The following is a 23,860-nucleotide window of genomic DNA, read 5'->3' on the forward strand; positions in this document are numbered from 1 at the left end:
CTATCCGCTTCTTCTGGGCTATATTCTCAGCAGCATAAGGAGAATCATGTGCTAACAGCTGTCTAAATGACTCGGCTAAAGTTAGTAGCATGCTTGTTGTTTTTGTCTTTGCACTAGGATGATGTCGGCGTAAATGTGCAGTCATATTCGTTGTGTTCCCACTAGTGCTTTCAGGTTAATCTCGTTGAAATGACCTTAACGCCGCAACACGGCAAATCTCCGTTAACGAGCTACCGCCGATCGCCCCGTGCATGGGGCTAGACGGCCAACACGTTAACGAGCTAACTGTGCTAACACACTAGTTCCCACCCATGTAATTGAGCATTGTGTGGCACATCCAACATACTGTTTTACTTTAGTCCATGACTCGCTTACCTTCAGGGTCATACGCCACATGAAAACCAAAATAATTCCAAACACCACATCTGAATGAGGGTGGGGGAGGTGCCCTGCGCTCTTCCTTCTGACGATGCTGTCTGTGTTGAGCGCTCAGTGGATCTGCGCTCGACAGTGCAGCCTAGGCGGAGTAGTCGAACGCAGATTCACTGAGCGCTCAACACAGACAGCATCGTCAGAAGGAAAGTTGATAAAATAAATTACAAATGTTGTATTGTTCGATACATATGCGTACCGAACCGAAAGCACTGTATCGAACGGTTCAATATCGATACGAATATCGTTGCACCCCTAATATATATATATATATATATATATATATATCACATACGTTTACACAGTATTATCTGTTTTCTTACATGGATAAGTTATTCAAAATATTCAATGTACAAAAAATATGTTTATCAGCATTATACAATTACAATATTTTTATAAACATATTTAACAAATTTAATCTGTATTAGGTGCAATATAAACTGTGACTTTTCAAAACTAAAAAAATATTTACAAACAAAAAAAAGTGAAAAATAGATCACAGCTGAAATAAAAATCAGAATAAAGCAGACATACGGTTGCTGTTTGTTTCCATGAGTTTATGGATCAGGCTCAAAGGCACTGTTTGTATTGTCTGTTGGCCTCTTTGGCAGAGGTCGCCCTGCTGATCTGCCTATCCTCCTGGTGCTACTGGTCGACGCTGATGCGTCTGCATCTGAAAACGTGGCTTGAGAGGAAGCTGCAGGGACTCGTGGCTTTTTCACCTTCTTTTTTCTTCTACTTCTATGTGGGAAACGTATTTCACAATCAGCACTTAATATCTCTCCACCACAATACAGCTTCATCAGCCTGTGTAGGTAGGAGTAGTTCGGAGTGAAGCAAAGAGAGCCACTTACCTAGTAACTGCCATCTCAGGTTCCGTGTCGGAAAGCGTCGGCTCGGAAAGAAACCTAAGTTCTCCAGAAGAACTAATGGCAGCAGACACCTTGGAGATACGAGTATAAAGAAAAAAGTGATGGCCCATGGGAACAGGAAAATCACGCATATATCAAACCAGACCACATTTGTGAATTTATGAAATGAAAAGCAATCAAAGTGACACTTGCCCACTGTAGGCTTTAAAATGACTCACAGTTTGTCATAGTTTCGCCAAAATAGCTGCTTACAGCAGAACATGGAAGTTGTAGCTACAGCTAGATTTGCATCAGAAGACTGAAAAATACAGAAACTGATATTTTGTTCCAAATCTCTTATTTTCATGCACAAAAGGTGGAATGACAAAGACCACTGCTGTTCAAAATATTGTTGTAGCTGTAGTATGTAAAAGGAGAACCAGGAACCACAGAGCAATATATTGATATTTTTCAGTCTTCTCTTCTTTTTTGTAACTGACATGAAATCAAGCTGACAATTTTTTTGACAAAAGGCCTACAGTGGGTATAAAAAGATTAATTAATGAGATGTGAACTCCACCCCCACTTCACCTTTTAGCCAAAATACATTAATGAACACGTCCCAGTCAGACGCCACTCTGATTTTTTTGTTCTCTTACCCTAGTAGGTGTTGACCTCTCATCAGGCTCTTTAGACAAAGGCATGTGAGTCCCCTCTTCATTGTAATCCCCTACAACAATAACATGTTTTTATCATTTTTATAAACAATTTTTTAAAAGCATATCTACCACAAGAAAAGATAATCCACCTACTCTGATCTGCTACGTAAGAAGCAAGAAAATATCCCTGCTGCCCATTTTCAAGGCGTCCAAACCACCAGTTCTCGTTGTCTTTGTACAGTACTTGGATGACATCACCACGGCGAATGGTCAATTCATCAGAGCGATTTGCTTTGTAATCATAAAGAGAAACAACCTATGAATGGAACAGAAAGGTAGGACAGTTGAATAAGTGTGAAATAAGGCTGCGGCTGAGCTTTAAATTACACTGGATACTTACTACTTGCTGAACAGGTGCAGAATCAGTTTCCACGTGGATCCCTGAAGAGACGTGGTCAAGAAGAGTCTGACAAGGAAAAAAGGAAATAATTTCATTCTTATAGCAACAAGCAGGCAGACACCACTGCAGTCCTTGCCTATCTCAGCAGCATTAAGATTAATTGGAAACATTACAAAATCTTACCGTCTGTAGTCTAAAAGACGAAGCACCTTTTAGAAAATGACCAACAGGATTGAACCCACCTAAAAGTATAAGAAAAAACATCAAGAATTGAAACTGCAGTAATATTTTATGTATTACCACGGTAAATATTGTACATTACTGCAGTAACTGCAATTTGCAGTAGTCACTTCAAGAGATGGGTAACAATTGCCAGCAGTCCATCTGTGTTTCTGTTCATAGCATACATGCTGCACAGTGCTGAAAAGACTTGGCCCAAGTTGTACGTAGCACAGTTATAATCTTCATAATCATTTGAATTCAGTTACACAGCTCCACTGGTTAAATACAAATAACTGTGTGATTAACTGAAAAAAGCCACTTACGGGGCTGAGTGCTCAGAGAAGCCTGTGGGATAAGCTGCTCTGCCAGAGCACCAGTGAGCTTCAGTCTGGAGTGTGGTGACAGGAGAGATGGAGGTGGGAGTGAGGCATTTAATCCTGTCTGTAAATAAATAAATACATAACAGCATTAAGGTGCAATAAATCAATTAATGCAATTTTCTGTTTTGTATTATAATAAAAGTAAAATTCACATTTGTGTATTTCATGTAAACCCTCTAATACAATTCTCACTGTCAGGAACACAGATTTAAAATCAAGGTTAAATAGAAATCCATACATTTCTTTGAAATATGAAAACATAAATTAACACAGAGCGGGATTGGCATATTACACAAAGGGGAAAAATGGCTGAGTTTACAATTAAAGTATATAAACCCGGTTCTATGCTGTTTCCCTTGTCAACACATTGAGGGCAACTGAGCAATAAAGCGATTGGAGGCAGATTACAGAAAACAAAATCAATATTGACAGAAAAGACTCATAAAGCTTGTTCACCATCTGTGACCTCAGCAATGCTTCAGTATATAAAGGTGTGTATTTTGATATAGTACTGATAAAAACTCACTGTGCCGACATCTGATGTGAAGCTCCGGCCTGTGTGAGTACTGCTTAATTTATCTGCAAACCAGAAAAATAGGTTAAAATACCAAATCTAATATAGCTAATTATATAAAGTCCTTCTCATCTAAACTGCTTAGAGTACCTTGCTCATAAATGAATCCAGTAGCAGAAGATCTTTGACGTGGTTCCTGAAAAAAATATGTAAAAGAATTTCAGTTAATTTAACTGCACACTTATTTCACTCTACATTTAAAAATTAACATGAGCATTTACCAGAACTGAGTCCAGTTGTTCCTTCACACACTGCATTTTCAGTGCAAGTCTTGTTGCTTGGGCAAACTGATCCATGGCTGCAGAAATAGATGTGTCCTGCAAAGCTAGAGGGTCAGGTGTGTTTAAAACAGTTTTGATATCTTCAGAAGCTGATCTGCTTGCTGCTTTCATACTGTGCACCTCCATCTGGGAAACTAGAAAAAATAAGAGAAAAATAAGGCAGATATGAAGCCGTGCAAGTCTGTACAATACTACTGACTAACTTCTTCTTTTGTCAAACAAAACACAAACCTTTGCGGTCATACAGGTACACGTGGACGGGCTGGCTCTGACCGAAGGCACAGAAAGCTACCATGTTCTCGTAGGGGTGAAATGACACGCCGTGGAGAGCCGTGGGGTAACAAAGCTCTGAATATACTGCAACTTGATCACCTGGGAAAAGAAACGGCTGGAGCAACTATGCAGAATACTGTCAAAAACATTAAGAACCGACTAGTGTCTTTGTTACGGGAAAAAATAAAAATTTCATGCTCACCTGTATCAGTATTCCAGACATACGCCATCCCATCCTCACTGCCAGAAAAGATGAAGTTCCCACATGGTGTAAAAGTACTGTAAATCCTCTCTCTGTAGTTAATGGCTCCAGTGTATTTCTTTACAGCCAGACTTAAAGAGGGAAAGCCAAACACATATTCAAACACACATACAATAATATAATAATCACTCCTCATTTATATGCAGAGTATAATACAATACTTTAATATTTGTCTTTGCTTTATTATAATTTCGTCTTACATTCTCAAATCCATCATCCTCAGCACACTGTCTTTGGCATGTATGAGCAGGCACCGCCCATTCGGATGGAGCTGCAGCATGTTGATGGGGATACCACTGAGATCACTCTCATCAATTTTCTGCCAAAAGAAAACATGGGATTTTAAAATGACCATAAACTAACATTAGCTAAATAAAGTGCAGTGAATAGTATCAATTCTTGTACCCTCTCTATACACCAGTGGCGACATGGCTGCTGCTGTTGCCTGCTGTCATTTACTGAGGTTTTCCACACAATGATGAGGCCCATGTTGTCTCCAGAAAACATTCGTTGACCTATTTACAATGAAAACAACATCAGATATGGCATAAGATATACAAGAGAACAAGCCTCACATTCATTATAAAAGACCAAACACAACACCCCTTCACAGAAAGGCACACATGTTCCTCATAGACACAAAACCAGAATTAGTTGGCTGGCTTTGAGTTTTTCTTTGCTTTAAAAAGAGCAGCTTTCCTTCTCTCTGAACTGGGCCTTGAAGTAAATGACAGTGACCGTAAACAGTCTAAGACAAATTTAAATCTCAGTTACTCTCTCTAATAATGGAAAAAAATAGTCCAAGGCAAGTCAAAGCAAATCAGTCAGTCTGGCATAAAGGTTATACTGGCAGGAATGTTTGGGGAAAAACTGGAGCCAGTGGATTTATAAAAACAGAGCTATACATAAAGTTCACATTAACCACCATTTTATTTACAGCTATTAATAACAAGATTCATTAAAACATATACAAGAGACATCATTCTTTAAGAGACTACATTTACTCTTATCTTGTTCCAAGTTTTCCTAACTCACAGTAGCTGACAACACAAACACACACACATCGGGGACATGTTTCCATAACAGGGCTTACAGTACCTTCGGAGTCAAAGCAAACTGTGTTAATGAAACTGCCGTGACCCTCAAACTCCTGCAGCAGCTGGCCATTCACATCACCGACATCAACTCTCCACACTCGTATCAGGCAGTTGTAGCCCCCAGTTACCACCAGGTTCTGGGCTGTAGGATGGTACCGAGCACTGTACACAAACGATGGATGAGGGAGCACCTTCTGGGCTGTTACTTTAAGCCTCTCTACATTCCACTCCCTGAGGGAAACAATGTAAAAATACAAAAACTATTTTATATAAAGAAAATGCGTTTGCTAGTTTTTAAATCAGAACATCACCAGTATTGTTGAGGCCGTTTCTCAAAAAAGCAATATATTACACACACTACAACTTAGGTAACTTTATTTAGAGCTAAAATATAATAGATTATACAAAAACTGAGTCACTACAAGAAACAGTGAAACCTCATTCACTTCTAATCACTTTTATTTAATCTTACATTGTACAATGACAAAGTTACCTGACAGTTCCATCAGAGGAGGCAGACAAAAGGCTGCAGTCATCTCTGGACCAGCAGAGATCATACACTATTTTGAGGTGACCATTGAAGACAGCCAAAACCTTGCCAGAGGGAATCTCATACACTGAAATAAAAACAGCATTTTATTTTATTTATTTATTTTTTACCTGATTTTTTAAAAATATATATGCACAGACAAGGAAGAATCCAGATGTCATCAAAGAGGTGTTCGTGGCATACAAACAGCAAAGAAATTACCTGGTTGGAGTCAACAAAGCATTAGAAGGGGGACTTTTACACCGATGAGATGTGACCTACCTACAACAGGGAACGCATCTTTGTCAGCACAAGCAGCAGCCAGTATGGTTCCAGCGTGAGAAAAGAGTACTGTGAAACAGCCCATCTGACCACCACGAAATGCCAGCATTGGCTTGTTAGGAATTCGACAGATCTGCAACAGTAAAATTCTCTTTAGTTCTTTGACTGCCACTCTTTGCTACTTACCCATGTTCAGGCTAAAAATATGAACATGTATATTTGTATGTAATATTGATAGGAGCAGTTTAAACCCTTCTACAAACCTGACCAGGCAGCCTGCTCCATCTCAAGGTTAGAGGTTTGCTGTCTAGAGGTTGTGTCAGACTTCTCTTGGTGATCTCATTCTGCAGTTCACTATAGGAGGTGCTGCCTCTCTCCTCCTGCAGTGCCATCATAGACCGAATACTAGGGTCCACCTGAAGAACATAACCAGCTCAGCTACAACATACTCCATCCATGTACATATGAAGATTTATTAACCTTCCAACAACTAGACAGTAGCAGCTAACTTACATGCTCAGGGAGTTTAATGCCTTTTACTGTAACATAGAGGGTAGATGCATATTTGGTTCTTGGGTACTTTCTCCACCATTCAACCACCTCAACTGTTTTAGGTTGGCTCTTTGCCCGATGTGGAGGGCAAAAGAGCTGGAGACGAAGTTTACTGTCAATATTCAAGACACCATTTGTGCCAACAAGCTGAAAAATGGAGGGGCATACATATTAACAGGGGAGATTAAAATACAACCAGACTGATCTTTTCTTTCTAAATGATCAGATTAAACACATTACCTTCAGAAATGCCCAGGCAATCTTTCGGAAACCTCGATCATGCTTGTCAACATCAATGTTGGCTCTTGCTTCTTCCATAGTCACAAAATCAAGGATCTTTGCAAAACATTTCAATAAAGGAAATTACTGTCACAAATGTTAAAATATGGTTTATTAACTGTTATTGAAATAACTCTTACTTCAAAGAACAGTATGACTTTGGGGCCTTCGTCATGTTGTTGAACAAAGTAGCCAAAACGTTCATTGAAGATGATCTGCTCCTGCCACTCAGGGACGACTGATTTGTTCTTCTTGAAGTCATAAGGCTGGGTCATGATGGGGAGAACATGGTCAACGTTTTCCTGCTCATAAAATGAGGATACGGGGCGATGACTACAAAAAAGAAAAACAAATTGAAGGCAAAATGTGTTATAATTCAAAGGTTTTGGCACAGTTAAGTGGCTTATAAATACAAATATCTATAGATCGTGCCTAAATTTAACTGAAAAACAAGTAACCATGGTCCAATTATTTTAAGGTAAAAATTTCTAAATAAAAAATGTGCCCAGAAATTGAAACACACCACTAAACTTAATAGCAGAAATGTCTCACCAGTCTTCTTTCTTCACATATTGCCCTGTGGCTTCATCAACAACGTGGATCTTCACCATGGGGTGTGAAATCATCAAGTCGGTCTTGAGGCGGTCTGTTCTGTGAATGTACACTCCAAGAACAAGGTTGTCATCAAAAACTGGTTTCTGAGGTGCTTCTGACTCCGCTTCACTCTGGTCTTTGACAACTACAAGGGGAGAAAACAAAATATGAAATGCATCACCATCAACACCTTTCTTCACCTTTAACTGGAACTTGGTGAATCCTGAGAATTATCGTGCAATCACCATGTTTTTTCTTCCTCTTTTTCTTCTTTCCCTTGGATTCTGTTTCATTTTCCACATCAGCATCCAGGTCTGTATCTTCATCTTGATCCCTGGAGGCAAAAAAAAGAAGTAGAAAGAAATCAAACACTGTTGCTTTATCACTAAATATAACTCCATAGTACACTAATAGTTATACACACCCTGCATCTGAATCTGTGACTACAGATTTCATCTTTTTCTTTTTCTTCTTCCCCACATCATTACTAAGCGTAACACTTTGTGAGACAGCACTCTCATCTTCTCCTTTGACCCTTGTCCTCCTTGAAGTCCTCTGGTCCTCCTTTACTATCTTTTGCTGGTATTCATGCAATAGGTTATCTTCTGTGTCCTCCTCCTGGCTTGCTTCTTTAACCTCTGTATCACCTTTGCTTTTTCCCTTTTTATTTTTCTGCTTTGGGGCCTTTCCACCTACAGAATCATTTGGATCCAATGGAATTTCAGACTTTGATGCATTTGCATCCTCTTGGATGTGACTTCCGATGTCCTCGGGCATAGGAGGAGAGGGAAGGTCCCTCTTACTTTTTCTTTTAGATTTTGATGTTTTAATCCCCTCTTGGTTTCTATTGTTGTTAAAATTAACCTTCTCTGAAATTTCTCTCTCCCTTCTTTTATTCTTTGTGTAGCGAGGGCTGCCCTCTTCTGGGTCATATGTGTTCTGGAGGATGGTCTCATTGTCTTCTGTGTCCTTCTCAAGGTTGATATTTTTTTTTAGATTCTGAAGCTAAAGAGGAAAAGGTAAAGAGGTGTCAGTACTTACAGTCTTTTTATTTTGTTATTTATTAAAACTTCCGCAATTAAAATATGTCCGACATGTTGTCTGTTTTGGAAGAAGGGCATCATGACAGCCTTGTTTACATAAAATGCAGAATCCACAAGGATTCGGAACTATTCAGAAATAGTTTTAAGACATGTCCTGCAAGTTCTATATGTTTTTGCCAACATATAGAGCATCTGATGTAAAATTATCAATAGAACACAAGAATGACATACCACAATAGTCTCCGGAGTTTCAGTGCTTTTCTTTTTCAACTTTTTCTTCTCAGATTCTGTGTACTTCTTGAAGACTTCATTAAATCTTTCCCGGGTTTTTGCCCGGTCTTCACTCTCACCTATAAAAGGGAACATTTTAAATAGATTACGTGACAATGCAGATTAGACTTTATAACATAAATAAGATTAACTACACGTTGTTGATAACACTTCTGTAGATTGATCAAATCTTTTTGCAAAACTTGTAACTGCATTTTTACGCTACTGCATCACACCAAGTAAGAGAAGTAAGAGTAGCAATGCAACAGACAGGGGGCAAGTGAGGTGAAGAAGAGAGTGCAGGCATGGTGGAGTGGGTGGAGATAAATATGAGAGGAAAGAAGGACACCAACAACATTTTGCAACATTTTAGTGAGACCTAATATGATGTATGGTTTGGAGATGGTGACACCAAGAAAAAGACAGGAATCTGGGCTGGAGCTGGTGATGGAGTTGAAAATGTTAACAATGTTAAGGGAGTGACCAGAATGGACAGGATTAAAAATGAGTACATCATAGGGACAGCTCAAGTTTAAGAGTTTGGAAACGCTACCGAAGTTAACGAAACAAGACCGAGGGGGTTTGGGCATGTCCAGAGGAGGGGACAGCGGATAGATTGGAAATATGTTAAACATAAAGCTACCAAACAGGAGGAAAAGAGAAAGACTACAGAAAAGATCCGGGAATGTAGTGAAGGAGGAAATGCAGAGGGATAAGGAGAGATGCAGGCAGATGATGTACTGTGGCGACCCCAAATGGGAGCAGCCGATACAAAACGACATTGCTACTTTAATTTAAAGAACCTTCCACCATTGGAGTGAGGAGGGAACAGCAGGAAACGTACCTGCTGGCATTCTCAGACAGCGTGATGTTTCTCTTTCCGAGCGCAAAATGAGAATAATCCAGGACTTAAGACTCTCATTCTAAAAGAAATGCATGACAACGACGTTAAAGTTGCACAACAAAACCTCTACTGGGTTAGCTAGGTTTTGCTAGCCAAGCGTTTAATTATATAGTTTAGCACTCTAGTAAAATAAACCCGTATTAAGTCTCCCATGGTGTTTTTATTTGCTGAAGTCAGAGTATAGGAAAAAGTACAGTTTGTGTGAACCACTAACCTTAGCCACTTTAGCAGCTAGCTTGCTAAATGCTTCTGATAGCTCACTGACTTTACAGGGTTACTACATTTGGTAAGATAATATTTAGGAGCTTCAACGAACAGTCTGAGTATTAAAACAAACCTCGCCCCACAGAAGCAGTCCGTAAAAGTATGTATAAGAAGCAGAAGAGTTGGCCGAGGGTCAGCGCATGTATCTACTCTGCAGTGATTGTCCTGTCCTCCATCTTTAACAACAACGCTTCGACGGTTTCCAAGTCAACAAATCTGAAAAAGAGAGGCGGAGCCGGTCAAACGTAATCTGACGTACATACAAAAACAATAACCAATCAAGCTGAAGACAGAATTTCATAACAGAAATACATTTTCATGTTTTTTCTGTTATGATTAACTTCATTTTCTTCTTATTTTATGTCTACCTCTAAAAGCCTGATGTTTATCTGTCCATAATGTTAAAAATAGAAAAATAAGTTATTGCATTAATACAATTGCCACAAAAGAAGTATCCTATTAATTTATTCAAGTAATGTAATATTTTTACCCGTGTTGCACTTTTTTTGTAAGCTGATATATACTTTACGCAGTTCACATGGAATATCATACAATTCTACATCACAGTCACAAAGGCTTGCACACAAAGACAGAATACAATAAATTTGTAGCCTAGAACAAAAGAAACGCAAACGAAAATACGACCAACTTAATATGAAGGCTGCACAATTCCACAAACTTGCACAGCCACGAAACGCCTAAAATATTTAGATATTAATATTTATTAAGTGTCACAATAAGTTTTACTTTTAAAGTTGTGTCGAGATGCAAAAAAAAAAAAAAAGCTAGAAGAGCAAGATACTTTCCATAGTCTAAATTTACCTTGCAGTCACGTGACACAGCAGTAGGCGTGTCTACGTGCAGGTTGTGTAAAATAGACAGGTGTGGGGACCTTGTGCAAGATGCAGTCATGGCTTCAGGGTTTTGTAACACCTGCTCGCAGTTGTTGAAGGAATTTGCGGATCACTTGAGGAGCGCTTGGAGAGAGCTGGAGATCAAGATAAAGGAAGCTTTCAGAGAGATTGGACGGTGCAATTGCTTTAGGATTTCATCCGAGAGAAGGACGGCTTTTGATTTGCCTTCCTTACGCCTCAACTGTGGTAGGAAAATTGCAGCCATGCGTATTTTTTTTATGGAAATCGCAGTGGAAGAACAAAAACCGAGGCAGTGTGTTATTTGGAAAATTGAAAAGCATCAAAGTAAACGTTTAGACAGCAACTTCTTTAAACTTTCATACTGCATGTGCTATTACTCTTCAAAGTTGTACACAAGTTTATATGATCAATTCAATTAATCTCTTTCCCCCCTCCCAGACAACGAAACTCAACTTCTCAGCCAGGAAAGTCTGCAAACACTGAACAAACTTGCAACCTCAGAAAACACTGATCTACAAATGACTTCAGCCATGTATTATCTACACCTCAGTCATCATCGTGAGTATAAAGATTTCACGTTTTTGTTTCATCTGACAGTATTCCTGATAGCATTGGCTTGCAGATGATCAGCTGTTGTTTGCACTTCAGGTTTCTTCATAGGCCTCTATCAGTTACTGCAGAGATATTTTCTCTAACGGGTGTGACCAGCATGCAAATTTCCAACTGTATTTTTTCCCCAAGGTTGGCAGATAAAACGCCCACTTATGGACCCATGTGTTACAAAGAAGGAAGAATAAGAGGATTTTACTGTGGAATTCACAGTATGCTTTATTATAATCTGCCAACCAAGAGCCCTATCGTGCATATTAGGCTGAGGCTTCTTCTTTCAATACAGCATAGACAGTGTTCTGTAGTATGTAAATGGGTGACCAGGTGTTTTGTGTATAGGTGGCAGTTGACAGATTGCTGTGTTTAGATGCTTGAGATTATAGCACAACTCATGAGGGATATATCTTTTGAATTCATAATCAGCTACAAGTATGTAATTCAAATTTGTAACATTTAGCTTCTCCCAGTAAGACTGACTGACATACAACTACTATAAACTGGTCTCAACTCGAACATTGTTCATTCTGACAGCAAAAAATATGACTTAAGTTCCAAAATGTGTTATTTTTCCCTTGTTTGTGTGTTACAGTGAACTGTCCATTACCAGATGCCTTCATGGAGCCCATCGTGGCTCTACTTTTATCATCTGATCTCGATGTTCAAAAGACTGTCTCTCTCGCCCTTGTAAATCTGTTACTAAAGAATAATGGTAAGAGATAATAATAGTAAGATATTTACATTATTATAAATTTTTTTTTAATTAATCCAGAATTTTAGTGATTTTGATAGTATGATTCTAAAAACTCGTGTTCTTTTGGATCAAATGGCTTATTTATCATTTGCCATTCATAAAATGTGATTTCAGTGTGTAAAGAATTGGTGATAGAAATGGGGATGCTGGTGCCCATAATTGAGTTGTTCCGGTCAGGTGATCCCACTGCTCAGTGTCACTCCTGTGCCTGTGTTGCCATGTTGGCCTCCTCAGGTTTGTACAGACCTTAATTTTTAAAGTATTTTTCGACACGGTTTAGAAAGTACAAACACTTAATTTTAAAAACTTATTATGTATTGCAAAATAAATAGCAGGACTTTCAGGATGGCAAGAGAACTGAAGCCTTATGAGAAAAGTAGTTATTTTGTTCCATATGCTTCTTGAAATGACCTCTCCTCTGTCTTGCTGAAATTCTGCTAATTTGTTTTGGGCCACTAGCACTCCAAAATTGTCCGTGCATGCATGGTTGCTATTTCATCTTTCTTTCCAGAGTCAAATCGAGATTCTTTGATGGTTGATGGAATCATACCACTCTTGGCTTTAGCAAAATCTTTTGATCCAAAGGTCCAACGGAATGCAACTTGGGCTCTATTACACCTCACGCAGTCAGGTGGGACCATTTCATTTGAATGTCACTGTGCACTTACAGTTGTGTTTAGAAGTTTAGATACACTCATCATTGGCATCAATGCCATTGTAATTTAGGGATTACTTTGAACTGTTCTTTTTCTAGGAATGATTGTGCAGTATACATGTTTATTGAGTTTAAAAAAACAACAACAAGGAGTCTGTGCACAGTTTTGAATTTATTTGGGGTTTTGTCTAATCGACCCAGGGTCAAAAGTATAGATACAGGCTCAGATATACACACATCCTTACATTAGTGGAGGTACTAATGTTTTGTTAGATGCCCTTTAGTAAGTTGCACCTCAACCAGATATTTTTAGTAACCATCAACAAGCTTCTGCAATAATTCTGGATGGATATTTTACCAATTCTGCCAAGAGAGGTAGTTGAGTTTTTATTTGTTTGATTTCTTGTGGGGTTTGTTTGTTTGTTCGTTTTTGTTTTTAAATAGGGTTGAGGTTTGGGAAACCCACTCCAGAACCTTAATCTTAGCCTCCTTCATCCTTTCCAAAAACCAGTTTTGATGTGTGTCTTTGAGATCATTGTCCCTTTGGAAGACCCAACTGACTCCAAGTTTCAATCATCTAGTTGTTAATTTTAGGTGAATTTGAAGGTAGTCCTCCCTTCTTTATTATTCCACCCACTTTGTGCCATGTACCAGTACCACTGGAAGCAAAACAGCCCCAGAGTATGGTGATACCACCACCACCATGCTTGACAGTTGAGTTGATACCCTCACCTTTATTGCTCTAAGCACACCTCTTGTCTTTGTGGTATTCTCTTTCTTGGTCAGCACCCCCTCAGCCCAACTGATGTAAAACTTGCTTCACATGAACAGTGATGCTGACGTTCCTGCGGTTTTCAGGCAGGCTTGAGCCTTGGTGGTTCCTGGGTTGCTGAACCAATTTCTTCTCATCTGAGGGTGATAGTTTAGGTCTTTTTGTTTTCCAGAGATGGGCAAAGTGGTGACAAATCCTAATAACTTGTACTTATGTACAGTTGTTTGAAGTAATGCTCTATAAACCCGCAGTTGTTTAGAAGTGACTCCAAGAGACCTTCCTAACTTGTGCAACAGTTCTCATTGTTTGTTCTTCACTGAGTTCCCAGGAGTTTCCATTGTTCTGAGTATTGGTCAGTCCAACATATGCTCTCAAACAAATGCTCCTTATGCAGGCAAAAAGAAACTGAGTTGTAGTCAATCATGATCACTAACAAGGAGTTAATTTGCCATGGCCTTAGGCCTAGAAGCTTGTTGATGGCTACTAAAACCATCTGGTCGATGTGTAACTTAGTAAGGGAGGATGTTTACCCATTACCAGGAAAGCAGCAGGACCAGACCTAAGCATTTCACTGCATATCGTACTGTGTATGACTGTGTACGTGACAAATAAAATTTGAATTTGATTTATTGGGGGTGTAATTATATATTTGAGACTTTATCTATACACTTTTTTTTTTTTCTTGGTGTGGATTAGAGAACTGCACCCAATTTGTGTGTTTTTTATTTATTTATTTATTTTTTTATATAAATCATTAAAGACGTATGCTGTACAGTCTTTCCACCCTGGAAAAGAACAGTTTAAAGAATTAAAAAGCCAAAATTCCCGTGACATCCATGCCGATGACGAGTGTATGTAAATTTTTAAGCACAACTGTATTTTCCAGAAACTTCTCAATTTCTTCCAGTGTTACATTTCCTTTTATTTTATGTTTTTACTCTTCAGATTGGTCAACAAGGCTGTTATGCCAAGCAGGAGCGATTCCTGTTTTGCTTCTTCTCCTACAGTCCTCAGATTCAGAGGTTCAGTTTTATAGCTGCACTGCTCTTTGCAACATTTCTGCTATCCACGAGCATCACCCAAGATTGCTCAGAATTGGGGGTCACTATTTATCAAGGTCTCTTTTGACTCTTATGTCTTCACCTGTGAAAAAGGTAACTCTGAACATGAGTTATTTTAACTTAGTTTAAAGAAAATATATTTTTAAAGAGGGGGAAAAAAAACCAACTTCCTTTTCAGAATTCAGCCCAAGCGTGCCGGTGCCTGCAGACTCTTTCAAAGAATGGTAATAAAAATGGTATAAAAAGTAAATTCAAAAAAGGTATCATACCTCTGGCAGATGGTGTTTATTACTTTTATGTGTAGTTCTCATTCAGGACCAGCTGATGGAGCTTGACTGCGTGTTGCCTCTGAAGGTGCTGTTAAAAACCTCTACTTCAGTGTGGATTGAATCGGCACTAACGCTACTGTCTACACTGTCGGCACACCCGTCAAACACCGTATGTTAGCCTAAATAAATAATTAACAATAAAGCTGGGAGCAGTCCTGGTTTTATTATACAACTGCTTAGTGGTTGAGTATGGTTTTATTTTTGCATTGTGCCAATATTTATTGAAATTTTACTTTAGTGGCATTCAGTGTCACCTAAAGTAATTGCACAGTTTTTATTTAAATTCTAATATTGACAGTAGTTTTGTAATTTGATTCCAGGACATCCTGGTAAGTGAAGGACTATTGGAGGAAATTGGTCAGGTGCTTCATCATCCCAGATCAAACTCTGTTATAGTCACATACAGCTGCAAGATAATCACCAATCTGTGCACTTCCCACGTTGGTGAGCAGGTACTTGCAGACTACAATTCTTTTTTTCTTTTTGTTTTCCTACCTCTGCTTTATTGATTTGTCCAAGACTGATAAAGTTATCCTAAATCCAACCATTGTAATCTAGGCTGTGATGGAAAGTCTGTGCTTACCAGGACTCCTCTGTGCGCTTGTGTCTAACACCCTGTCAGATGAGACATTGCTTCATGTGACATCATGCTTGCATCACCTGATGGCCTGTGGTGAGAGATCTTGACTTGAAATAATGACTTATTTATTTTGAATGTTTGCGGTGGAAAACTTTTTAATAATCTATTACAATTACTCACTGTTTCAGATGTACTCCGGACAAAATTGTCAGCAACCATAACATCAGAAAAAGTTTCAGGCTTAGTGAAGCTGTCAGAGCAAATCAGAAATTCCCAGCTGGCGTACAACTCTGCAGCTATCATAAGCGAATTAGAAATGACTGGTAATGCAATGTGGCAAGAGAAAAGAATACCTTCCTTTTGTGTTTTTACGCTGGATGTATTAAATGTTTCTGTTTTCATTACAGAAGAGATGATCCGTTTGTTGAAGCCACATTACACTTCCATATCCAAGTACCTGTTGGGATTCCTCAAAAAGAAAGATGTTAAATTCCAGCAGCTTGGCGTAGTTACCATATTTAACCTCAAGAAAGGTTTGCATTAATTGCACATTTATTTAAGAACTTAAAATACTGCATAAAATTTAAACAGTCTGTCATTGTAAGAGTTCAGAGTTTCTTCCTGTCTTCCTCTGCAGATGGAGACTTTTCATCTCTGTTGACTAACAGTGAGCTAAAGGTTCAGCTATTGAAGGTGCATGCACAGACAGAGGAAACTAGACAGCTGCTTCAAATGATTCAGCCCCTTTCTCCATCTCCTGTCAACTCTGGACTTTCTCAGTGAAGTTACAAAGAGACGCGCACAGACTTTGCATGAACATAACCACGTTGCATGTAAAAGCTACATTTTTATATAATGTGTTGTTTTTTTGTTTTGTTTTTTTGTTTTTTAGCCTGGGGTTTTAAAATGCTTGGTAGTTTTTATTTTTACAGTTTATTTATGTTTTCAACTGGAAAAACAAGGCGAAGACGTGGCATAGTATTAACTTTAATCAAATATGGCATATAATAGGCTAACGTGATAGTCATAAGCAGTACTTGAACTATAAGATCAAATATTGTGGCTCAGATACATCTGGTTTTGTTTTATGCTTTTATATTAATAAACTCTATGCATCAGACATTGCTTGTAAAGTGATTATGCAATATCAAACAAAGCAGTCAGTGCAAAAAAAAAATAAATACACTGTGCATTGTATCCTCTAAATTGGCACAAATACACACACAACAAAAATGAAGCACAGTCTTTGGAAACTATATTCCATAGCAGCTTTGAATTACATGATTGCTATACTTTACAAAATCCAAGGTTAAGGTACAGTGGGAATGCAGGAAGTCATCTTTTGCTAAGACATTAAACTCTTGTATTCTCTGAGCAAACTGCCACTTTTGCTATTCTAACTCCACAGTGACAAAACCGAGGAAGAAAAAGTGCAAGGGTGGCAAGAAATATCAGGAATAAGCAAAAAGCATACGGCATATTGTGACTGTTTAGAGTTCCTATTCCTAATATTTCAACAGAGGCAACACTCTCCTTAACTGATACACTACGTTTGCCAGCACAGTCTACATCTACTGCTTTTTGGATAGTTATTAGATCAGAAAACTGCTGTACTGAAAAAGCTCATATGCGATTCGCTTTATGCTTGTGCCACTGGTTACACACAGAAAAGTGACCAAATGCTGACATCCTCATCGGGAGGCAAGGTTATAATTTTACATGCTCTTTCAAAGTGCCGAAGGGGAGCAAAATAGCTGTGCAGCAGTAATTCTTGTGTATTCACCGGTCTCCAACAAAGGCTTTGAAAGTCATCCTGCAGGCATTCAGATGACCTCTAAAAAAAGCAAAGGAAGACGACGAATGATAGATATTAAATCAAAAAAAGCAAATATAACATTTTGAAAGCAGCATTATGAGCATAGAACTGTTCACCATCAACCTGAATACGTTTTTTTCAAAGCTTGCATAACTTTCCCCCATTTATAACTGAGTTTTTATGAGTTGGTTGCTGCGGGCCTGCCTGCACAAATCACTGTGGATCATCAATCACGAGTGAGTGAGCCTGCCTGTGTGGGTAGTACAGCCAATCGGGAATTAATATGGCAAATTATAACATGTAAATGAGTAACTGGTAACTTAAGGTGGGTGATTCTACAAACACACTCGCTGATTATTAGACTGATGGTTGGTTTCGCTTTCCCACCCTGAGGACAAGTGTTTTTAAATACTATGCTGGTTGTTTCTCACCTGCACGTTGGTGGGTCTGGATTTCCTCCAGGCCAGTGAGAGTTCTAAGAGACCTGCGTTCTTTGAAGGCCACAACAGGTAGCATATCCTCCTGACTGTTCAGGCCCAGCTGTGTGGTTTTATTTCCCACTGGCGCCTTGGCTGTATCTTCTATCGTTCCATTGTGCACAGGCTGCGTGTTTTCCTTTGGTTGGGCATCATTTGACATAATCCTCACTGGAACAGATTTCTGTGATAAAAGACATTAATCATTTTAGTCAAGGACAAGTTGTGTGGCTTTTAAAAGTTAAACAGATTGTTTAATAGCTGATGCAGAATGTGCGTCATGACAGACCTGAGGCAGTAGACTTTTTAAAAAACGAAACACTTAATCTCACCGTATCTGGAGAATCAGTCCTTCTGGTTCTCCGCATGATCTCCTCAAGTCGCTGCAAAAGAAAACAACATTCACTAAAATACTTTCACTCAGAGAATACATTCAGTGTCTTTCATAAAACAGATTTTTCGGCACATCTTGTTTCCATAATAAATTTAAAAATGCTTACAAGTTAAAGGTAAAATAGTAAAACATCCACTTTTAAAAATACTGTTTGTAATATATTTTTTTGACAACCGTGGCAATGGCTAAAAGCTAAAATGAGGCAACTTTTATTGCAGAGTCTCCTGATGTTCCAAGGAACAAGGGTACCGATTTTCAGCCTCGTCCCTTGTGTACAGAAATGTCTCTGGGCTCTGTAAAACTCTGAAAGATATTAGTGATCACAGTGGATGAAATCTCCAAATTATTTAGAATTAAAAAGGTTCTTCTTAAATGGCTGAAATATTTTGTCCATGCAGTCTTACACAGAGTGATGAACCCCAGTGCAGCTTTATTTCTCAAAGTTTCTTGCTCTTTTTATACTCATTGATTTTTCTTCTTAACTTTATAAGTTGTCAGATTTTGGTATTTCGTTTTTTTTGGGGGGGGGGTTAGCATTATACAACAGTGCCATTTTCAACATGTTGCAGGAATCAAGTTCAAACAATGAATGGAAACAATAAAATCTCAGTTTTTTAAGTCTTTTAAATATTTTCAGTTGCACAGTGTCCATTTTTATCATTGTAACTTCTTTTGCTAAGTGGGGTGTATTATTATTTTTTGATTAATTCAGTTAATGTGTGGCCCGAGCTGTATACAGAAATGACGGCCGTACTTTAAAATCCTAGTTGTCACCTTTTTCCTTGCTTGGCGCTCTGCCTCCTCTTTCTGTGCGAGCATTTCCCGCTCTTGTTTCAACTGCTCTGCTCGTGCTTGCTCTTTGGCTAGTTCCTCCTCTCTCTGCACAGACGGGTAAAAAACATTAAGTAAGAACGTGAATAGAAAACCTATCTACGAATATAATGCATGATAACAACAAACTTTTCTGTTTCCCACCTGTTTCTGCAAGAGGGCAGCTTCCCTCATAGCCTGAGCTCTCTCTTCCTCAGCTCGTCTCTGCTCTTCTTGCTCCCTTCTCCTCTTCTCCTCTATGAGACGCTGAGCCTCAGCCTGCTGTCGTGCCCGCTCCTCTGCCCTCCTGCGCTCAAGTTCTTCATGGCTCTGCCTGGATGTTATTTCTAATGTTCTTAAAAGCTTGCTAATGAATATTGTTACCATATACTTGGATGTGCTTTTTTACCTTTCAGCCTCCTCCCTCTGTAAGCGCTCCTGCTCCTCTTTCTCCCGCTGTAGTCGGGCCTCTCGCCTCTTTTCAGCCAGGAGACGTGAGGCTTCCTCTGGGTCAGTAGTTCCAGCTGAGGGGCGGGACATGACTTCAGGAGTCTGTGGAGCTGGACAAGGAGGCATTTTGGAGAGACCTAAAGAGAAATAATTTACACTTCACTATAAATATCCCAGAAACACATTGACACACTTTGTGCTAGATACATTTTTCTAGCTTACCTCCATCTCCTGCTGTTCTCTTTAATGTCACTTTGTCTTTGTCAGGCAAGTTTGAACTTGGAGTCTCCTGTGGATTTTTACCCCTCAGTTTCTCTTGCTGAGATTCAACTGATTTCCTGACAGGCCTGGAGTTAGCAGGAGAGAGGGCAGAGTTGCAAGCAGCAGCATCTTCCTCAGGGAGTGATGGGAGCTCAGGCTGGAGCAGGGTTGGCTGTTTGATGACTGATCTTTGTGAGGTCCTTTAAGAAAAATTAAAAGGGAGCATTTTGTTCACATTACTGCCGCTCTGTCTCTGATGCACAGTTGTGGCACTTTACCTACCGTTCTGATGATGGAGAGGATGTTCTGCTCGGCATCAGAGCTGATTTTACACAGACGCTGATGGTATTTGATTGAACCTTAGAGAGAGTACTTGAGGTCCTCTTAACAATGTTTTGCTGCTTTGCTGCTTTTATCTAGATCAAAAGAAAATGTTATTTCCAATTCAAAACTGACTGAAAAAAGAGACAGCTGGCTGATCGTAAAGATTTCTAATGAAAAGAAACAGCTAGCTGTACCTGTGCCACACTGATGCTTCTGTGCTGGCTGTTGCGAGAACCAGAGGAAGCAGATGGCCTGTTGTGGACTGAACCAGAGTGATGCCGGGGTTTGTGAGTGGTGGTGGTATTCATGGAGTGGAATGAAACTGCACGGCGACAAACATGGACAACTGAGCCAGTGTTTTGCGCCATAATTATGGCAAATTGGAGAGCAATGCAGAAACGGTGGGAACAGTGAAAAGGGTGGAAATATGAAGTAGTGTATCAGCAGAGAGAAAAACAGCAGCGTTAGAGACCAGAGGGCCCTGAGATATTAGTTGTTGTAGCAACAGAAGTTCCTTAATGTTAAATTAAAATAAGTACATTCTTCTGTTATGGGGGAGAGTACCTTGTTCTCCTGACTGACAACCAGCACTCTTGCTCCTGGCCAGATAAGAGCATGTGGGGGTAAGGAGACGACTGACCAGGTTCTTCTCCCATGTGGTCAGTGGCAAGCGATGTGGAACTAGTGTATTAATCAGTGTAAAGTTTTAAATGCAGCAAAAACAGAAGATAGGGTTTGCCAAGAATTGTTGTGTTAAGATATCGTACAGAGACAACAGATACTGCAAGCAGGTTGTTATGAGTTTAGTAAGATTATGTTAGAAAAAAAGAAAGGAGAGAGAAATGAAAGCACATTCGCCTAGCTTACCATTTTTAGTGAGTTTCCTTCCTCTTGCATTTTGACTGAGGCTCTGCTGGGCCTTTTGGCTCTTCTCGAGTGTCCTACGCACTGCAGATTCATATCGTTCCTTAATTCAGAAACACCTTTGAGTTAATTTTACTGAATTTAGCCTGAACAGTGAACTCATCAGCATTGCTGGAAATAAAATACTCGATATCCACCATCAAAACTCACTCTCTCCTCTTTGAGCCTCTGCTTCCGCTTCTCTTCCACAGCAGCACGCCTCCTCTCCTCTTTGAGCCTCTGCTCCAGGAGTTTCTTCTTGCGCTCCTGCAGTTGTTGTTCATAGTAAAGCCTAGCCCGCTGCTCCCGCTCTAACCTGCTCAGTTCCCGAGAGGCTAAGAATGAACAAAGCAGTACAACATGGATTTTTGTTTATGTAAATATTATTAGAAATTGAGGTAAGTGTACTTGCAAGGACATGTGAATATTACCATCATGTAGGGGCCCACATACCAAGTAGCTTCTGGTGCTCTTCTCTTCTTTCTCGTGCGGCTTTCAGCCTCTCGTCAACATTTTGTCCATTACCTGCCAGGATGCAAGGATACGATATAATAGCAATTTTACTTACAGAAGTAAAAAAACATGGCCTGACATCCTAAAAATATGACAGCGGGGTGAGTGTGCTCTCAAAAACCTGCAGCAGCCCGAGGAGTAACTGTGTTGCAGATGTTGACAGAACAGGTTGCTTTCTTCACTGTCGCTGAAATCGGTTTGTGATAAGAGCCATTTTCTGTCAGAGAGAGGAAAAAAAACTTATTCTGTAGAATATTCCTTCATCAAGGCTTTATTTTTTGTAATAAAACTCATACTCATTACACAGATACTTGGAATTGTCTCCGTCTGTAAACAGACACAAGTTTATAAAACTAAATTGTTTGAGGTGGCCCTTGGACACAAACTCAAATCAAATCAGCTTTTAAGAAGCTGTCCCAAACAGTGGTGGTTCAGGACTGTTTGGCCCCGGGGTCAGCTCCACATGAAAGAGCCTTTATAAATTGCCTACATATAAAAGGCTAGCACCTGATCAGTCCTCATGAGTGCAGCTGAATCAAACACTGTAAAAGGTTAAGATAGAGTGGCACACGTAAGACTGAAGAGTAATTAGTTTAAACAAGGTGTTTCTTTAGGGCTGTACCGTGTACTGGTGTTGTTAGTTTATTTTGTAATATGTACAAACAGATGCCTTGTTATTTAGTTCACGGTAGTCATGTGCAAAGATTTCTTAAGAGAGATGCATAATCTATACGATCAACTAATAATCGATATGGTGCAATGATCCTATGGTTCTAATCTACAATCTCTGATTCAATGAAAAGGCAGGTTTGATAAGATAATCATAGAAAGCGCAGAAAAAGGCTACCAACCTTCTGTTTTTTCATATCTGTTTCTCTTCCTTTGGCTTTCGATGGTACGTGTAGAAAGAGGTCCCTGCGATGGAGGGATGACACACTGTTTCTTCTGCACAGCCATGCTATGTACTGAACCTGGCATACCAATGCTCTCCCTTAAAAACCCCCTTCCTTTCTCTCCTCCTCCTCCTCTTTTGAATTTCTATTTCAAGATGCCTCTGGGTCCTCGGTTAAGTGTGCTGTGCATGGAACTGCCTCCTGCATCAGCTGCTTGTCCATCTGTGCCTCACAAATAAACAGGGAGAGAAGCAAGAATACAAAGCCTTTAGTTATACCCGTGTCCAATGGATTGGAAAATATTAAGGCAGGGTTGTTCACATTGAAAATTTCCTCCAGTCTCGTTCAGGATTACGAAAGTCTGAAGAGATTCTGAGCCTCTGTGAGTCTCATCTATAAAAAGGCTACTCCCCCTTTAAAGATCTCACCCTTGTGAGCTGCTCTGCTTTACTTTCACATAATATAGCTGTGTCACTTTAATTCCCCCACCTCACTGCCTGTTTTCTGGATGGAAGCAGGCAAAGGGATGCAGCATTTCCTGGAGGCCGTAAAAAATAGAAGCAAACCTCAGAGCTTGCCATCATGCATAATTACCATTGCATCACGGCTGCAATATCCAATGACATATATTGCCTGGACATTAACAGGCAATATAGTGATGCAGTTAGTGTTCATAACAGATGAGACGAAAATTGCCTTTTTCCCTATGATTCATCCTTGGCGAATGAAATAGTCTGGCCACTAGATGGCGGGCTTTCTTTAAAGAAACAGATTCAGCTATAGCCACCCAGATTTGACTCGTGACATTTTTACATGTGACATTTTTACTTAATGGTTTGTTGTTGTTAATTTATGTGCTTTACCACTTGGATTTGTAAACAGTGCATTATAACTTAGCTGACCAGCAGTCCCTGTGCTACACTTATTTTTAACCTTAACCTGTCACCTCAATTTTTCTTACAAGTTTAAAAGATAGCAATGCCATTCAATAAATTTTCAATCTACTTAGAAATCGACTGAAAACAGAAAGTGTGTATATCTCACATGGATATTTAATTTAAGGCTACAACATGATTTAAATGCAAAGTTTGATACCAGAGTGTTGTTTTCTAATATTCTTTGTAAAACTGTTATTTATGACAAAGCTAATCACAAATGTATGAAAGCTTAGTGGCATAAAAATTGCTTACACATTTTTATGCATTTAATCTTTGATTATTTTGCAAAGTTTATATGCTGA

General features: G+C 39.3%; 3 protein-coding genes across 6 annotated transcripts; 1 reads left to right on the forward strand and 2 right to left on the reverse strand.

Annotated features, from left to right (window-relative positions):
* Positions 1 to 615: 615 nt before the first annotated feature.
* Positions 616 to 10,347, reverse strand: ahi1 (Abelson helper integration site 1). The gene is made up of 27 exons (XM_004540851.5): positions 10,222 to 10,347; positions 9,825 to 9,903; positions 8,942 to 9,060; positions 8,092 to 8,672; positions 7,913 to 8,001; positions 7,626 to 7,812; positions 7,214 to 7,406; positions 7,035 to 7,130; positions 6,756 to 6,941; positions 6,506 to 6,658; positions 6,243 to 6,375; positions 5,925 to 6,048; positions 5,433 to 5,662; positions 4,740 to 4,849; positions 4,535 to 4,653; positions 4,275 to 4,405; positions 4,031 to 4,171; positions 3,740 to 3,933; positions 3,609 to 3,654; positions 3,471 to 3,523; positions 2,888 to 3,005; positions 2,526 to 2,584; positions 2,343 to 2,408; positions 2,096 to 2,258; positions 1,943 to 2,013; positions 1,287 to 1,375; positions 616 to 1,173 (listed from the first exon to the last, which is right to left on the reverse strand). Exons 2-27 carry the CDS (start codon positions 9,832 to 9,834, stop codon positions 990 to 992), a joined length of 3,645 nt encoding a protein of 1,214 aa, XP_004540908.4. The 5' UTR covers positions 9,835 to 9,903; positions 10,222 to 10,347; the 3' UTR covers positions 616 to 989.
* Positions 10,348 to 11,014: 667 nt separating this feature from the next.
* On the forward strand, positions 11,015 to 16,900 carry LOC101473644 (uncharacterized). Its single transcript, XM_004540141.2, has 13 exons — positions 11,015 to 11,248; positions 11,462 to 11,581; positions 12,222 to 12,341; positions 12,498 to 12,617; positions 12,895 to 13,014; positions 14,756 to 14,964; positions 15,050 to 15,095; positions 15,176 to 15,309; positions 15,521 to 15,652; positions 15,759 to 15,873; positions 15,969 to 16,103; positions 16,188 to 16,313; positions 16,418 to 16,900. Exons 1-13 carry the CDS (start codon positions 11,059 to 11,061, stop codon positions 16,561 to 16,563), a joined length of 1,713 nt encoding a protein of 570 aa, XP_004540198.2. The 5' UTR covers positions 11,015 to 11,058; the 3' UTR covers positions 16,564 to 16,900.
* map7a (microtubule-associated protein 7a) lies at positions 16,752 to 23,310 on the reverse strand. 4 transcript variants are annotated; one of them, XM_004540138.3, is made up of 16 exons: positions 23,215 to 23,310; positions 22,579 to 22,842; positions 21,849 to 21,944; positions 21,668 to 21,739; positions 21,386 to 21,549; positions 21,179 to 21,278; positions 20,876 to 20,992; positions 20,506 to 20,657; positions 20,270 to 20,403; positions 19,949 to 20,187; positions 19,686 to 19,863; positions 19,442 to 19,610; positions 19,241 to 19,345; positions 18,405 to 18,455; positions 18,028 to 18,256; positions 16,752 to 17,614 (listed from the first exon to the last, which is right to left on the reverse strand). In XM_004540138.3, the coding sequence occupies exons 2-16, from the start codon at positions 22,703 to 22,705 to the stop codon at positions 17,604 to 17,606; spliced, it is 1,944 nt and encodes a 647-aa protein (XP_004540195.2). In that variant the 5' UTR covers positions 22,706 to 22,842; positions 23,215 to 23,310; the 3' UTR covers positions 16,752 to 17,603. The 4 variants fall into 4 exon arrangements, with proteins under 4 accessions (XP_004540195.2, XP_004540194.2, XP_004540196.2 ...); XM_004540137.5 differs by lacking the exon at positions 23,215 to 23,310 and adding an exon at positions 23,110 to 23,126; XM_004540139.3 differs by lacking the exon at positions 23,215 to 23,310 and having other exon boundaries at positions 20,506 to 20,633; positions 22,579 to 23,056.
* Between the last annotated feature and the right edge of the window lie 550 nt (positions 23,311 to 23,860).

Source organism: Maylandia zebra, linkage group LG19 (genome assembly GCF_041146795.1).
Source record: "Maylandia zebra isolate NMK-2024a linkage group LG19, Mzebra_GT3a, whole genome shotgun sequence".
Classification (NCBI taxonomy): Eukaryota; Metazoa; Chordata; class Actinopteri; order Cichliformes; family Cichlidae; genus Maylandia; species Maylandia zebra.